Here is a 16,572-nt window from a genome sequence, read left to right on the forward strand (position 1 = left end):
CCACATGGCTCCTGCTCTTGGAACAGGCAGCTCCAGAGCTGCGCAGGCAGGGAGAGGTTCACGGAGGGGATCGGAGCACGACGGGAGCTGCTGGTGCTTCCTCCCTGCGCACCCCAGCTCCACCTGCCCTCCCCAGTGGAAAAGCAGAGATTGATTTTCTCCAACCCAACAGTATAATCACTAACCCTAATTAGAGATAATTACTGGGAGTTGATATACTTATTCCTTACCAGATCGCTAAGGAGCCGTGCAGTGCAGGGCTGAGCGGGGAAAAGGCCTTGGAGAGAGGAAGGAGGTGAGGAGCAGGCAGGGAGAAGCACAAGGCAGCAGAGTGCCGTGGTGATCAGAGGCCTGCCCAGGGCTGGCCGAGGTGTCTGGGGCAGCCAGGTGGGCATGGGGCAGATCGCCAGGCCTGGGGGCTGCCGCTGGAGCTCGCAGCATCCTGAATTCTGGAACATCTGGCTCAGGTGCCTTGCATGGGGCACCTGGAAAAGCTACAAGGGTGTAATTAGTGGCCACCTGTGAAAATCTCAGTGTAAATAACTTGCCTGGTGCTGCCAGGGAGGGCTGGGCTGGAGGGATGGCCAGTGTTCTCCGAGGTGGACTGAGAGCTTCCTCATCCATACAACCCAGGCGTGTGCTGCAGGAGGGAGAGAGGCCAGGGGGTGACTTGTTACAGGCCACAAAGTCCTGATCTTTGCTGTCACACAGCCCAGCTCATCCCTGACCGCAGGCAGTGGTGAATCCTCTGCCTCTGCCATCAGCACACAGGGCCTTTGCCTGGGCTCTGCACTCTGCTGCTGGACAGGGAGGTGTCCCAGAGGAACGTGGAAAAGCTCATAACTAGCAGGCAAGGGGCAGAGCCATCCTATTCTCCGAAAAGAGCAGGGCTTGCTCCATCCCCTTGAATCTGTGCACCCAGGAGGTTGTGCTGCACACCAGGCAAGTCTCTGTGGATAAAGCAGGCAGGGGTGGATAAAGCCTTGTCTGAGTGAGTAGTTTTAGAAACCGGAGTTCTGTAGGAAAATACAGCAATTCCGGTGTCCCCAGACGGCTCTTTCCCAGCTGCACTTGGGAGCTGGGGCAGGGGCTGTTCTTCATCGGTCACTGCAGTGCTGGTCCAGGTCCACACTCCCAGCAAACCCAGAAAGTCCTGGCTCTGCTTCCTTCCCTCCTGCAGCTCTGTCTCAGACCCAGGTTCCTGCTCCACCTATGCATGCAAACAGGGCTCCACGTCGGTGCTGCCTGTCATGAGCCTCACCTCTCACACCACCACAGGGATCTCGGAGCAGCTCCCAAGGAGAACACCGCTGTTACCCCCACTTCTGCCAATCACCAAACTAAGTGCAGAAGTGCCTTACATAAAAGTAACTTGGCTGTATTGTGCTGGTGCTCAGGCAGAGTAAAATTCAGATCAGAAATAGAATATTAAACACACACATGCACAGACACATGCACACAAAAATGTACCTGAGCCAATTTCACCAAGCTGGAAGCAATTACGTGCCAGATCTTTTGGGAGAAGGAGTTTAAACGGGGAAAAAAAGTGAATAGGAGTAATTAGGAGTTTTAAAAGAATATTTTTCTGGATACCAGAAAGTTAAAAGGAAGGTTGTACTGCCTAAAAATATGTCAGTCTTGCCGGGGAGGAGACATGAACTATTCATTCTCTGTCCTGATAGCGAGAAGGGGCAGGAGTGGGCACAGGGAGCTGGCTGCACGGTGCTGCTGTGGTTTGTGCAGCTGTATCTGTGTGAAAAGTGATAAAATTAACAGCAACACGATAAGGTAATGGGTAAGTGCTGAGCAGGAGCTGGAGGCTGGCGGCTGGTGGCACTGGTGTGGCCTGGCACAGCCGGCTGCAGCCACGGCAGAGCTCCCGCTGCCATTCAGTCCCGTGCCAGCGCTCCCGGCCCAACATCCGCCCTGAGTGATTAATTGTGAGCAGCCTTCGAAGTGACCCTCCTGGCTCTATGGGAAGTGTTCCAGCCCCTTGTGTTCCCAGACTCACTGTGGCTGCAGGCACACAAAGGGCTGTGTCACCGTTTGCTCTGGGCCCACGGGCAGCCGTACGCTGCCCTGGATCATGCTCCATGCCCCCCAGATGTGGGGAGGAAGTTAAACAACATCTGGCAAATGATGGCGATGAGGAATTTAGGAACAAAGTCACTGATGAAGTAAGAGCACCAGCACAGCACGACTGCTGGGGAGAATCCCCCATCTCCTCTGGGGACGGGGGTGTCCCAGCTGACGGCGACACCAACACTGCCTACCCCACAGAGAGCTTCCCGTTTTGGGGACATCTGCACAAGTCTGTCACTTCACCTCTGTTCCCTTCTCTGAGAGGAAAAGCTCCCTTTCATCGCTCTCACGGCAGCTTTACTTGGCAAAACTCCACCCCTGCGTCCCAGTTCCTGCTCCAGGTGCTGAGCACAGGGCAGCTCCCGTGTCCTCCCTGGTGCTCTCTCTGTCTTGGTCTCTGCAGCCTGGTGTGGATGTGCAGTGTGGTCTCCTTCACCACCGTTCCATGCCAAAGACTCGTCTTTGCCCAGTGCTGGGTGAGCGGCTGCTTCACCCTGTGGCAGTTGTTCAGCCTGAGAGTCATGAGAACATCACTGCCCATGTGTCTCACCAAGTCTCTAATCCTCAACTATCACATGCTCCATGGAGTTTACACGTAACATACAAATAAAAATGATGGATCCAGTACCGGGAGCTCATGTCCCAGCTCACCTTCCACCTTGGCTGGCATGGGAGCCTGCTCTGCTGTGGCTGCACGAGGGGATGCAGAACAGGAACCAGTGGAGTTACAGACACTGAAAGGGTTTTTGGTTTCTTTTTTCAAGTTTATTAGGAACTAATGAATCCTAACCCCAGCATTCTTTCATTTCTGTGTGGGAATAATAAAATGGTTAATAAGGAGAAAAAGCAAAGTGTTCAGTGAACACTTGTATGGGTGTTTGGGAAGAGGCAAAATGATGTATCTCAGCACAGAATGATGAATTCTTCATATTCCAGCTGTAATTAGGCAGCAAATTAAACAGCAGGTAGGAGACGTGGACATGTTGGAATCAGCAAGGCTGAATTATTTAATTCAGAGATTGTAGAAGATGTGGTCAAGATCTTTTTCATGTGTGAATGGGGTGTTCATGTTTTGGGGTGGAGGGGACTTCCACAGGGCTCAGGTTAATGGATTCATGTGTCCATAGGATGAGACGAAAAATGATGGACAGGAAAGGCTGTAAAATCCAGGAACTGCTCTCAGAATCACCTTGTAGGAAGATTTGACGAGCTCAATATATTTAGCTTATTGGAGAAAAGGTTAAGAGGTAATTTCAACCCCATCTGTAAATACCTGTATAGGAAGAGAAATTTGGTGAGAGAGCTCTTTATCAGATAAAACGTACCAGGATCCAGTAACAGTGGCAGAAGGAAGACAACTCAGGCCAGAAATAAGGCCCAGATTTCAGCAGTGAAGGCAATTAACCACTCACCCGGCATCACTGTGGTCTCTCTGGCACCGGCAATATTCAAGTCAGGATCAGATTTTCTGACAGATCCGTCATTGTTCAGGCAGGAGTGACAGAGGGGCAGACCTGTGATGTGACTTTGTGCTGTGCAGCAAAGCTTGGGCAATCTGGGGGTTCCTTTGTCCACACCCTGGCTCCAGGTCTGGCATTGCTCTTCCACGAATCTGCCTGTTCCCTGGCTATGGAGCTGCTCCGTGGGTCGGTGTGGGGTGCCTCAGCCGGCAGCGTGGGCTCTGTGTGGGGACTTGGCACAGGCAGAGCTCAGGCTGCAGACAGACGGAGTAGCTGCAGCTGCCCGCAGTTCCCAGGCTGGCAGTGTGCTCTCGGTGCAGGATTTGGGGGCAGCAGCGTCATGGAGGTGCCCATTCCCAGGCTTCCCCGGATTGTTGGGGCCTGTAAGGCTGTAGGGGGGAGTCAGTCACCCTCTAAACCAGAGGTGAATTGGTGTGGAGAAGCATTGGCTCACCCAGTGTGTCCTGGAGCTTTGGCTGGGGAATGGGAAGTGCTGTGGCCAGCCTTCCCTGTCCTGCTGCCACAGCCAGCCCAGGCTCTCAGTTGTCCCAGGGACACTGGCACCATGCAGAGTTTTTTGTCCTGATGGTTTGTACCCACCACGAGTCACCTTTGGTAGGAACTGGGGTGTCACTTAGTTACTTAGCCTGTGCAGATGTCCAAAACCATGCTCTGCAAGGGCAGCGCTGAGAAAGGAGGGAGATTCCCTGTGTCAGAGCATCTGTGAGGCCCAGTGCAAGGCAATGACTCCTGCTGTGTGCAAGCTGGCAGATCCTGATGGCCCTGCTACAGAGCTGGGCTGGGAAACCTCAGTCACCCACATTCGGATCAGTGATTCCACACAGACGTTCGCTGTTGGCAGAGCTGGGAAGAACACCTGCCCGTCTGTCACCCCAGCACGTGCCCACCATGCCTGTATGGGTGCTCAGCGTGGTGGCAGCCCCCAAGGAGAATGCAGAGGTGGCTGTTGTTCAAATGACACGTCTGCATCCGGGGGCTCCTGGTGGGTAGGAGCCAGCCCATATATTTTGGACTCATGGAAATTGTTCAGGAAATTGTTGTTACCTGACAATGTCCAGGTAACAGCACGTGGTGCTTTGTTCAGAAACCCAACCTGACAGAGACTCCTGACTCTGGAGCGGCTCTGAGGCACAGGTGGCTCTGGGAACAGCAGCCACAGGGGCTCCCAGGACGACCACCTTCCTGCCGTGGCAGCTGCTGGCCCACTGACATGGGGCTTGAGTTATGTCCTCCCCAGCAGGGTTTTCACAGGCAGGTAGCTCTTCTGTGTTGGAACCCTGGAAACACTTCAGGCTCCTTGGCTCTCACCTCCCTTCAAGAGCCAGTTGGTTTCTGGGGGTGGTTTCCCACTCGCTGGAGTTGTGTTCCAGTCCAGCTCAGGGTCCTGCGTAGCCGTAGTTCTTGGGGAGGTTTTGAGCCATGTTCAGCTGCGGGCTCCAGCCAGGCTCTAGGGAGCCAGTACACTAAGGTGACTCACAGTAATCCTGGTTTTTATGTGGGACAAATGATGACTTGTTGGCAACAAGTGGTTGAGGGGCAGAGTGACTGATGACTCCTGGGGACACTGTTTGGCAGGTGTCAGTAGCATTAATCTGCACTGTACTGTTGGCCTCTGCAGTACCAGAGAAAACAGGGTTTGCTCCATGCCAGGGTGTCCTCACCCATCCTGGAGCACCTCCATCACCATCCTGAGCCACACACTGATGTTCTCTCTGCACCGTGTTGCAGCAGCAGCGTCCCTCTGCCTGTGAGGGAGCAGGGCCTGGCACTCCAGAGGAAAGACCTGTCCTTTACTTGGCCATAAACCTGGGGGGATCCCAAAAGTGCTCTCCAGCTGGTACCTCTTTAAAGTTCAGCATAACCTATTCCCTGTGCCAAAGTTGGTTTCCTCTGCACTGTAAGGGCCTGAAAGCAGCATCCAGCAAATGTTGCCAGGAAATTTCACCAGACCCTGTGGGGTTTTTTTGCCAAATTGCTCTTGAAAATATTAAAGAGATCCTAAAAAGATCCTCAAGTGACTCTTCACATTATCTCCTTCCCACCTGGTGGTGCCCTTTTGGGTAACTCCCCTTTATCCTGTTCCCTGGGCAGCCACACCTTAATGACGAATTCCCCGTTGCTCTGATCCAGGTGTTTCACCGAAGCATCCGGGCTGCCACATGTCATGCCTGGGAAAAGGCCATTCTGGTTGTAGGTAGTTTTCCATCCAGTGCCACATCATCAGCTGGGCTGCACTGAAAAGGCATCACGGAGCCACGCGAGTCTCTTTTGGGGGGGTTGAGGAAATAGTGACTGGGAGAGGGACTTGGGGAACTGTCAGCAGTTTGGGGGTTCAGTTCCTGCAGGTGTTGGCTCAGAGGCAGGTGGCATTTACATGTCACCTGTCACTTTCCCAATTTACAGGGAGCATATCCAGCAGCTGCCAGGGTGTCACTTCCAAAGGGAGGCAATTCCTGAGAGTTCTGGCCCTGCTGGGACCATCCAGCAGCTCCTTTGGAGGAGCCAGAGTTGCACAGCATGAGGTCTGCGGGCAAGCAAGTGGCTGGGCTGTGAGGGAGCTCCCCCACCGCTGGGTGACTCCATGCAGCTGGAGTGAGGTTACAGGGAGCTTGGAGGGGCTGCACAGGCTGATGGAAGCTGTTCCTTCTTTCAGAATGAAACACTGGCATTCGTGGCAGCCTGTGCTCCTCAGAAGTGTGATAAAGGGGCATGTCCCGGTGGGCTGGGGCTCCTGGCCTGGCTGGGTGGGGGTGCAGGAGTCAGATCTGCACTCCCTAGGGCCCTGCAGGGCTTTCCCCTCAGCAGGAGGAGCTTCTCCCAGGCCCTCTGTTTCTGCTCTCCTTTCTTCACCTTCCTCTGCTCTGTGGCTGTGGCCATAACGAGGGCTGGGGGCGCCTGGGGCTCGGTGCTGGCAGACACTGTCTGAGTTCTGAGCGTGCCATGCCATGCCATGCCATGCCGTGCCATGCCATGCCATCCCATCCCATCCCATCCCATCCCATGCCATCCCATCCCAGCACAGCACAGCACAGCACAGCACAGCACAGCACAGCACAGCCCAGCAGCACCATTCCCAGGACCAAGCTCATCCTGGTCCCAGGAGAGCAGCGTTGTCCCTGCTTCAGCAGCAGCAGGCTCCCTCCCACGAGGAGGCAGAGAGGAGATGGATGCAGCAGTCAGGAGCGGAGCGCCAGCTAATTACCCTTCCGAGTGTGTCTTGTAAATTAAGGGCTAATTAGAGGCAAAGTCAGTGTCATGGTTTTACACGTGTTTCTGTGGCGCTGAACAAGGGGAGGGAGGGGGAACATGCAGCAGCCAGGCTGGAGGCAGGCGATGTGGCAGGGCTGTGTAAGGAGCAACTTGGGGCCAGGCTCATGGGAGCACAGGGTGCAGGGCCCCAGGGTGCAGGAGTTTGGGGTGCAGGGTCCCGGCAGCTCAGGGTGCAGGGTCCTGGCTGCTCAGGGTGCAGGGCACCGTGTCCCAGCGAGCTCTCCATCGGCACTGCTGGCAGGCAGGATCTGCAGGCGAGGCTCACGGGGGGTCCCTGCACAACACTGCAGGGAAAGAGCATTTTGGTCCAGGATGAGTACAGGGAAGAGGAGGGTGGGAGGTACCTGCCATGCTGGGGCGATGATGATGATGATGATGGTGGTGGTGGGTGGCAGGCATGCCTGGTGCAGGGCTGGTGGCCACGTCACCCCTCCTTTCAGCACTTGCCTTTGGAGGGGGTATTTGGACTCTTGAGCTGTCCTGTCAGGCACTCGGCAGCCCTGGCTACGCTTGGGCATATCTGAATAGCATCCCTTGGGTTTTCATGGAAACAGCAGGGACAGAAACATACAGTTATGTACTAACTCTAGGGCTTCACATGGGATTTTGTCGGGCTCTGCCCTTTGTAGAGGGTGGCATAGTACAGGGATAGGTTGCCCAGGGAGGTTATTCCATCTCCCTCCTTAGAGATGCTCCAAACTCATCAGAAACAGTCCAGGGCCACTGGCTCTGGGGGCCCTGCTTGAGCTGGGCTGTACAGGATGATGCCAGAGCTCCCTTCCACCTCAGCCATGCTGGGATCTGTGAGAACCAAGTGAATCTGGTTTCACACAGGTAGACAGGTGAGCTGTCCTGGGGGTAGCAGCTCCCACGGAGGACCTGCTTCCACAGGTGTTCATTTCCATGGAAGGCTCCCACTTGTACCAGTCCCATCAGACCAGGGGCTTGGTTCCTCACAGCCCAGCTTCATCGTGGCTGCAGGGCTGGAGCTGTGGGTGTGCAGCATCTGGAGCTGTTCTGTGGCCCTGCCCTGGGCCATGGCCAGGTGGGCTGCAGTGAGAGTCCCAGCTCACTGTCTGTGCCTCTGGGCAGGGAAGGAGGAGATGCAGCTTTGGAGTAGGGATGGGGCCCCGTCTCTCACCCCTGAGCTCCCAGAGCACTTGCTCTGCAGTGGCTGGAGCAGAATGGCCTGAGGGGAGCGTGGGAGAGGGCTGGTGGTGGGCAGGTGCAGTGGGGTCCCTTGGGCCAGTGTCCTCCTCTGTGGCAGATTGCCTGAGCGGGAGGCTGTGTGCTCCCTGTCAGAACCATTTTGTTTGCTATTCTGGACATTTTGGGTATTCCTATAATCCAGAAACACTTGACCCATTTTGCATCACTGAGTGATCTTGCCCTGTGTGACAGCCTCTAGTCCCAAAAACACTCCTCCCTTGGGGATTCAGGTTCCTGGGCTCAGCCACAGCGGTTTTGAGCTGGTGCGAAAAGGAGCTTTCACCTGCCCATCCCCACCTTACAAACATCTGTTCCCCTGCTTGTTTCTTTGACACCCTCCATGTGATTTCATGCTCTCTCCCAGTGTCCCCAGCATGGCTGGATTTCCTGCCAGGGACACACAGGGAAGTGAAGCTGAGAGATGAAAGTGTGTGTGCTGGTTGTGGGGTGGGTTTGGGTTTGCCCATGTGCCAGAGGCTGTGGTGAAAATCGTGACCGTGAACTCCAGCTGTGGGGAAGCCATGTGCCAGAATCCCCAGCTGTGCATCCTGGGCTGCTGCACTGCAACCCACTAAGCTCGGGGTCCCTTTGGGAAATGGGATGTGCTGGGCTCTTCTGTCAGCACCTTTGGGGTGACGCACCAGCACCCCTTGGAAGAGGAGAGCCAGAGAAAGCCTGTCCTCACGTGGAGCCACCTGAGGAGTTTGACAGCAGGTGTGGGACAGCGTTGCCTTCTCCCCCCTTTCTTCCAGGCAGCAGTCAGTCCGTGCCTCGTTCGTCTCTCTTGCAGGTGCTCCCCACTCGACCAGCAGCACCTCCCTGCACTCCGAGCGCTCCATCAGTGGCATCAACCTCGTGGGCTTCAGCTCCAAGCCAGACGGGATGCACCAGCGCTCCTACTCTGTCTCCAGTGCGGACCAGTGGAACGAGGCTGTGGCTATCCCCGGCAGCTGCCCCAACCCCTGTGAGTAGCTCTCCTGGCCCTTCTCCCCTCAGCCACGGCAGGTAGGGGAGCTCGTCTCGGCAATGGGGCAGTTCTGAGCTCTGCCCTGCGGTTGTGAGCCCCGAGTTTGCTCATGAGTGTCAGACACAGCCTCTGGGCCTCTTTGGGGCTGTCCCCTTAGTGAGGGTCAGCTGGCAGTGTCCCCGCCAGGGAAGAAGCTGTCCCATGAGGCATGGAGAAGCTCCAGCCAACGGACACTGCTCTGCAGCAGGATGGCTCCGAGCCCTCTGCTCTGACCTTGCTCTGAGCTCTCCGTGCTGGGGTACCACTGCTTTCCCGAATCACTGTGCATTGTTGGCACCCCCATCTCCCAGATTTCGGGGCTGTTGAAGGAATAGGAGCGATTCCTGTCTCTGGAGCACACACTGAGCACGGCCCGCCCCCTCCCCCCACGCTCACTCGCTCTCAGTGATGTTTCAGGACAGTTGAGTGAATTAAAATAATTCATACATTTCCCAACGTAGCCACTTTGCCGAATTGGAAAATAAATGCTTTTGTGCTGCATTCATCACTCCTTCGTTCCTGGCTCTGCCGCCGCACTAAAAAAGCAGTTAAATGCACATCAAGAGTGGAGGAGCCATTTCCATGCCTGCTCGCCCCTTGTAGTTCTCATTAGCGCGGCAGCCGCCCCCCCGCCCGCTCCCAGGGGCTTTCGCAGTTTAAAGGAGCCTCTTTATGATCATTACCGGAGTCCGACTGTGCGGGCGCCATTTGCAGCTGAGGAGGCTCCTCATTTGTAACTGTGAAAAACTATCAATTTCAGCGCGCCTGATGCAGCGGCTCCATCATTGGCCCCATCAGCTCCCTGCTGGAAGCGAATTAATCAGACTGTTACTGCTGATGGGGCAGCGCGGGCGAGGGGAGCGGAAGGGCGCGGTGCCGAGCGGGGATGTGCCGGCAGCCCCTCGCCTTGGCCGCGGGGGCAGCGGGGCAGCCCGCGCCGGAGGAGGCGCATCGGGGACCGGACTGCTTGTCCCCGTGCTGGGAGAGAGTCCCGCAGCTCGCCCGGCCCGCGGGAGCCGGGCGCGCAGGCAGCGGGATCTCCGAGCCGCGGCAGGTCCGGTGGCCTCCCGCAGCACTGCGCGGGGCGCAGGCCTTGGCACAGATGGGTCTTGTGGTGCGAGCCCTCTGGAGAGCAGCTCCGTGCCCCAGATCCCTCTGCCCCGGGAGCTGTCGTGGCAGGTCTCGTCCTTCCTCCCAGCGGCCCCTCTGTGGAGCCGGGGATGCTGCGGCCGTGCCGTGCCTTGCTTTGCCCTGCCCTTCCCTGGGTGGCATAGCAGAGCAAGACAGCCCGTGCCCCCATCCCTCTGAACACTGTCCTTCTGCCCCTTGTCCTTCTGCTCTCCATCCCTCTGCTCCCTGTCCTTCTGTTCCCATCCGTGGAGGAGCTGTCCATGCTCACTGGGTCCCACTTGGACCAATCTGCCTCTTCTGTGCACGGTAACTGAAGGCTCAAATGAGAGCTGATCTGCATGGTCTGTTGTAGCAGGGAAAGGAATAATGTTTTTAAACTAAAAGTGGGTGGGTTTAGACGAGATACAGGGAAGAGGTGTTTTATTTGAGAGGGTGGTGAGGCAACAAGGGTGCCCCGAGAAGCTGTGGTTGCTCCATCCCTGGAAGTGTCCTAGGCCAGGCTGGACGGGGCTTGGAGCAGCCTGGAATAGTGGAAGGTGTCCCTGGCCATGGCAGGGAGTGGGACTGGGTGAGCTTTGGTCCCTTCCAACCCAAGCCAGGCTGTGATTCTGTGCTACTGCTCCTGCCAGTGATGTGGAGGGGTGAGATGTCATCTCAGTGCTCACTGCTGTCTGCGTGCTGGTGGCTCTTCACCCACTCTCAGGTCCCACCACGCTGTGCTGGAGCCCAGCCCCGTGCCCAGCTGCTCTGCCAGGGTCCGAGTCTCTGCTGTGTTTCCAGTTCTGCATGGCGCAGCAGGTGAGGAATTTTCCTGTGCTCAGAGCTGATTTTGGGCACATTGCAAGGCTGCAGGCTGCCATCCCAGCTCCTGGGCACAAGCTGTCTGCTCTGGTTGTGCCCTGGAGAGTACATGGAGGAGCAGTGGGATGGGGCCATACGGTCGCATAAACATGCTCCAGGACATTCTTTATCCGTCCCTTATGCAGGAGCTCTGCAGCCCACCTGTGGGGTCCCAGGGTCCCCCCTAAGGCTGACTGGTTTGGAGAAGCGCCCAGGAGGTCCCAGGTGTGCCTGTGAAAGGTTCCCTTGGTGAGAGGGGGCTCTGGATGTCCTTGGGTGGGTCAGAGGGGTTCAGTTGTCTTGCTGGGGAAGAAGAGAGTGAGCAATGCCTGATCTAGCAGAGGGAGTGTGTTCCATGTGCTGCCCCTACTCCTTTGCCATCCTGTCCCCATCCCACAGGGGCCCTGCAAGAAGTCCCCAGCTCTGGTGTTGGCTGCTGGGCAGTAAGAGCAGGGATGTGGGTGGTGATCCTTCGGGAGTTGCCAGACTCACAGCAGGCCACAGGAGGGGAGGTGCAGAAATGTGTGACCCCTCTTGCTGAGCCTGGAGTGGGTCAGGGTGCCAGAGGTGTGGGATTTGGCCCAGGGTGCATCCTGGTGAGCAGGTGGGCAGCAGAGGGAAGATGGAGACACCATGTGTAGTCACTGACGAGAAAAGTTCAGGTCCCCTGTGACATATGGCTGGGAGCTGAAGGTGCTTCACATCTGCTCTAAGCACGGTCCTGTAGCAGGATCAGTAATTTATATTTAGAAAACTAGAGTCTGATTTTATTAGATTTATCTCTCTTAATTGTCAAGGGTGAGCTATTTCCCCATGGATAAATAGCAGCAGAAACACCCTACTGGTGTGTGCCAGTGCAAGAGAAACCAGAGTTGGGAGAGCACCAATGCTACAGCCTCTCTCAGCTGGGTGAGGGGGACGCCAGCTGCACCTCGATCCCTGCCTGGGGCAGCTCCTGGCCTGTGCTCCTCTGTGCCTCTCTCCACCCCACTGTTGTTGTTTGTCGAGACAGACCACCCCCCAAAAACCAGTCTGACCAAACCAGGATGAACCAAGGGAGCAGAGGACAGACTGGGGTGGGAGAAAGGCTCGGCAGGTCCCTGCCATCCCACTGCTGGAGCTGCCGCCCTTGTGCAATGCTGTGATTCCTTTCTTAACTCCAGGCGCCACAGAACATGGAAATGGGAAGTCAGGGCTTGATGGGAGATGCTGGACTGTGGCAGAGAGGATGGCAAGCTGCCTGGAGCAGAGGTCCTGGGCATTGCTATCTATGCCCTGGGGTGGGTGGACACTGGAGAGGCAGGAGTGGATTTAGGAGAGGGTTAACAGTGCGGTGAGGGCTCCTGCGCCTCGTTGCCTTCCCCGGAGTCTGCATTTTTATGCTGATTGGAAGCCTGCGCTGTGTGTGCTGCTGAAATTGAATGTCAGGCTTTTGATTTTGTTGCTGGTCTCTAATGAAATTTGACATTTAATGGTGAGTGCAGCGGCAGCGTGTGTGTGTGTGATCGGAGCTTGATTAGCGCACTCTAATTGACAGTAATTAGGCAGCTCCCTGATTGTTTCTAATTCTGCTATTAATTGTAAGGAACAGTATGATTGAGGATAAATTTGGTGCGTTGCTGCTGGGGATGCAGCTTCTTCAGCTCCGTATCGGAAGCCTATTGAGCCCATCATGCTCAGGTTCCTGAGTGTGGCAACCCCAGTCACCTCGTCTGGCAGTGCGGTGCTGGGAGGGCAACGCTTCTGCAGAGGCTCTGCAGGTCCTAGGGCCTGGATCTGCCCCAGAGAGGCCAAGATCACCTGGGCCTGTCCCTCCCCAAAACGCTTGTCCAGCCCTGTGAAGACCCTGCCCTGTGAGGGCACGGCTTCCTCAGGAACCTGTGTTTGGGGGTGGCACGTGGGGCTGCTCCAGAGGTGCTGCTGCGCGTGTCCGGCCGCGTGGGCGCCGGCGCTGTCCCTGTGCGATCACACTGCCCGGATCCCCGTGCGGAGCGGGGCCAGCCCGACTGCCCGAGGAGCTGCCAGCCCTGAGCTGGGGTCGGTGTGGGAGCAGCCCTGTGCTGTGGAGCTGGGCAGGAACTGCCCTGGCACATGGAGTCCTGTGTGTCGAGCCAGCCAAGTACCAGGGCAGGCTGCAGAGCGCTTTGGTGTCCCTGGAAGGAGGTGACTGTCACTGTCCCTGCTGTACATGACTCTTGCCTTATTTTTGTCCCCAGCTAACGGTACTGCCGACTCGCTCAGCTCCAGCCCAAACATTTCCAGTGCCGCCAGCCCAAAGCTGGAGCCGCCTCCGTCACCACATGCCAACAGGAAAAAGCATCGCAGGAAAAAGAGCACGGGGACAACTCGGCTTGATGGCCCCAGCACGGCAGCAGAAGGTAGGCAGGTGCCTGGGGGGCAGCTCTGCTGGCTCAGAGTGCCAGGCACCCGAGGGTCCTGCGGTGCCCTTTGGGTACCTGGGGCTTGGAGTGCTTCTCCTGCGGGGCTCAGTGGTGACTTGGGGCTCAGGCCACTCCTTGTCCAAGCAGCTTGGGCTGAGGCAGGAATGATCTGCCCTTCCCTCCATTTCCCACGTGCCGTGCAGAACCACCATCATGCCCATGTGTGCGCAGACGGTCGCTGGTAATTAAAACTGCTAACTGTGGCAGCAGACCTGAGGGCACACCATATGGTTAAGGTGTGCTCTCAGACACTTTCCACCACAAGGACCTATTTCCGTTGACTTGTACATTGGCCAAACTTTCATAATTTAAAGGACCTGTGCTGGGCACCTGCCTCAAGCCAAGGCTCTTTTGGGAAAGCTTGTCTGCTTCAGGGGACCAGTTGAGGGCAGGTGCGTTGTTCTCCGTCTGACCAGAGTACTGATAGGTTCTGTGTTGAGTAGTTCTGGTGTCTGTGGTTGCTGGAGAGGGACCCAAAGCTTGACAGGGAGGCTGCAAGGCGTAGGGAAGCATTCTGCTGGGAAAAGACACCAAATTTGTCCATGTAGAGATGAGCCTGGCAGCCATGTTCTCCAAAGCTTGCATCTGTGGTTAGCCACTGGAAAAAGTGAGATTTGACTTTATTCTTGGTCATCCTGTCCCACAGCACTCAATAAGCTTCTGCAGTGAACCAAAGTAAAGATGTAATTCAGAGGGAAGGAGGGTTCAGTACAAGTGTGTGAAGCTAACAGTTGCTGCAAAACAAACCAGGAAATACTACTCTGTACCTGAAGGTGCTGCACTGTGCTCCAATCACGTGTCTGTCTGCAGCCCAGGTGTCCCATAGAAGAGCAGCTCAAGTTCTTGCTCCTGGAATCATTGCTGTGATGATGTGTAGAGCTGGGCAGCTCTGTTGTTCATTTTTGCAGTTGTAGCTGTCTGCACCAAGTCTAAGAGAGGCTTCCCCTCTGCAGTGGTTGATTGAGGAACCTCGAGCATCGTTTGAGTCTGTCAAACTGGTGTCCCATGCGTAGCCATAAGCGCTGCCTGTAGTTACACTTTGTTTTTAACTCTGTGTGTATGTTGCCTCCTCAGCCCCACTGTTTCCCTTCCCAAACTGGTTTGTCATTCTCAGCCCAGTGCTTGGTAAAAGGAGAGGCTCATTCTGTGTATGAATAGTGGGATAGTGAAGGAGGGGATGGTTTTACACCCCCACACGTAAGACTGAGGAAGTATGTGCTGAAGTAGTGTGTCCTATCCTGTAAATAAAATGCTAAGAGCGAGTTGTAAAGGAGGTCCCAAAGCTGACCTCGGTGTGATGATTTGGTTTGTGATGTGGGCATGAGGGCTCCCAGCTGACCATAACAGAGACCGAGAAGCACAGGACTGATGTGTCAGTGCTTGCAGAGGAGGTCTGGTCCTGCGGCTGCTCAGTGCAGCTAACGGAGTGTGAGAGGTGTAGATGCTGGGACCTCATGTTACACAGAATGTAATGCAATTTCCTAGTGGAAAAGGTAATTGAATGTGGGAACACTTTTATGAAGCAGTAACACGGACTAACCACTGTTTGAAGTCTTAAAATTTGATTAGTTCCTTTTCAACACATGTGTGCTTGGCAGAATTCCCAGCTCTCTGCTCCCAGATGCACAGGCTGGAGGGCTGTCACCCTTCTCCTTGTGTGCCCAGGACAGGAGTCTTTGAGCAATCCCAGTTTTTCCATCATTTCATAGGGATGGTTTTTCAGACACATGCTCATTCTTTCTGCCCCTCCTGGTTTGGCAGCATCCCTGGAAGGTGAAGTGATGGGGGTGGAGATGTGGCGAGCATGAGGGCATCACAGTGTTTTTGTTGTTTCCTGCACTGGTCCTTGACCGTGGTGGTGAGCTGGGCAGATGTCTGTCTTACCTGAAGCATTAACCAGGCCCTGTCTCTGTTGACATGGTTAATTTAAAGCCCTATCAGGTGTTGTAGCAATGCAACTTATTCCTACAATATCCATTCCTTGGCATTTATCAAAACAGAATTTCCTTTACCAGCAAAGTGTCAGTTACCAAACTTCATCTGTCATTGCACAGACCTTGCAGGCTGTGGGTGCTCCTGCTGCCGGAGCCTCTGGCATGGGTACCGGGAGCAGGAGGGATCCCCGCTCTGTGATCTGCAGTGCTGCTGGTGCCCAGGTGCGTGGCAGCAGGTGGCTGAGCTGCTCCGGTGTTGCACTGGGAAGGAGCAGTGGGAACACCACGTGAGGGTGAGGAGAGCACGGCGCAGCAGAGGGGGCATCCATGACCCTCAGGCACATGGGCAGCCCATCCTCCATGTCTCCAGCGTGCATCCAGACTTGCGTGCCCCCGTGTCCTCCTCCAGTGGGTGAACGGGTGCAAGTGGGTGAACTGCGGGCTCAGTGCTGCGGTCGGGCAGAGCTGGCGGAACCAGGCCTGCGCTGGGGCACCCTGGTGCCGTGGACTGCTGCGTGCTGGGTTCCTGCCTTTGGTCAGGTATTGACAAACCGAACTTGCCTTTAGTTTTTAAAAGAATCTAGTATATTAGAAATTTTATCCAATTGCAAAATTGGAGTTCCAGAGGGTGGGTCAGTTCTGTCATGCTCCCAGCTTGCCCTGCATCAACAGGACCTGCTGCTGCCAGCAGAACCGTGCTTCCAGTCCATGGGAGTGGCCACTGTTGCTACACTTAGAGCTTCCCAGCTTGGTTTTAGTGAGTTCCAGCAGCAGTGAGCTGTGTGCCCCATTTTGGTGTGAGGGGGACATCCTGGTCAGCAGAGGACCACGTGCATCCCTGTGCTCAGTATGAATGATGAGCTGTGTTGCGCATCCTTTTCATCCCCCACCTGCCACAGGCCTGCTGTGTGGCTCCTGCCCATGGTACCTTGTCAGTGATTTGGATGGGCTCTCTCCTGCTCTGAGCTCTGGGACTGCTCCAAGAACTGATGCAGCTCTGGACACTGCAGCAGCTCATCACCAGGACCAGCAGGCCAGGGCAGAGGCAGAGGAGTGAGTTACTCTGAGACTGGTGTTCAGGTGGCCACCACGATGGGTCACTGTCCTGCATGACTGGCAGGAGACTGGCAACAAGTACAAGGAGGTGCTGAGCCTCCGCTTGAGGTCCCATCCCAATG

General features: G+C 55.8%; 1 protein-coding gene across 2 annotated transcripts in view; it reads left to right on the top strand.

Annotated features, from left to right (window-relative positions):
* Positions 1–16,572, top strand: part of AGAP3 (ArfGAP with GTPase domain, ankyrin repeat and PH domain 3) — a 109,368-nt gene that overhangs the window by 82,295 nt on the left and 10,501 nt on the right. For both annotated transcript variants that reach the window (XM_040065856.2, XM_040065846.2), the window contains exons 12-13: positions 8,833–9,006; positions 13,236–13,397. In XM_040065856.2, the coding sequence (XP_039921790.1) occupies positions 8,833–9,006; positions 13,236–13,397 (336 nt within the window). The remainder of the gene's footprint in view (positions 1–8,832; positions 9,007–13,235; positions 13,398–16,572) is intronic.

Source organism: Hirundo rustica, chromosome 1 (genome assembly GCF_015227805.2).
Source record: "Hirundo rustica isolate bHirRus1 chromosome 1, bHirRus1.pri.v3, whole genome shotgun sequence".
Lineage (NCBI taxonomy): Eukaryota > Metazoa > Chordata > Aves > Passeriformes > Hirundinidae > Hirundo > Hirundo rustica.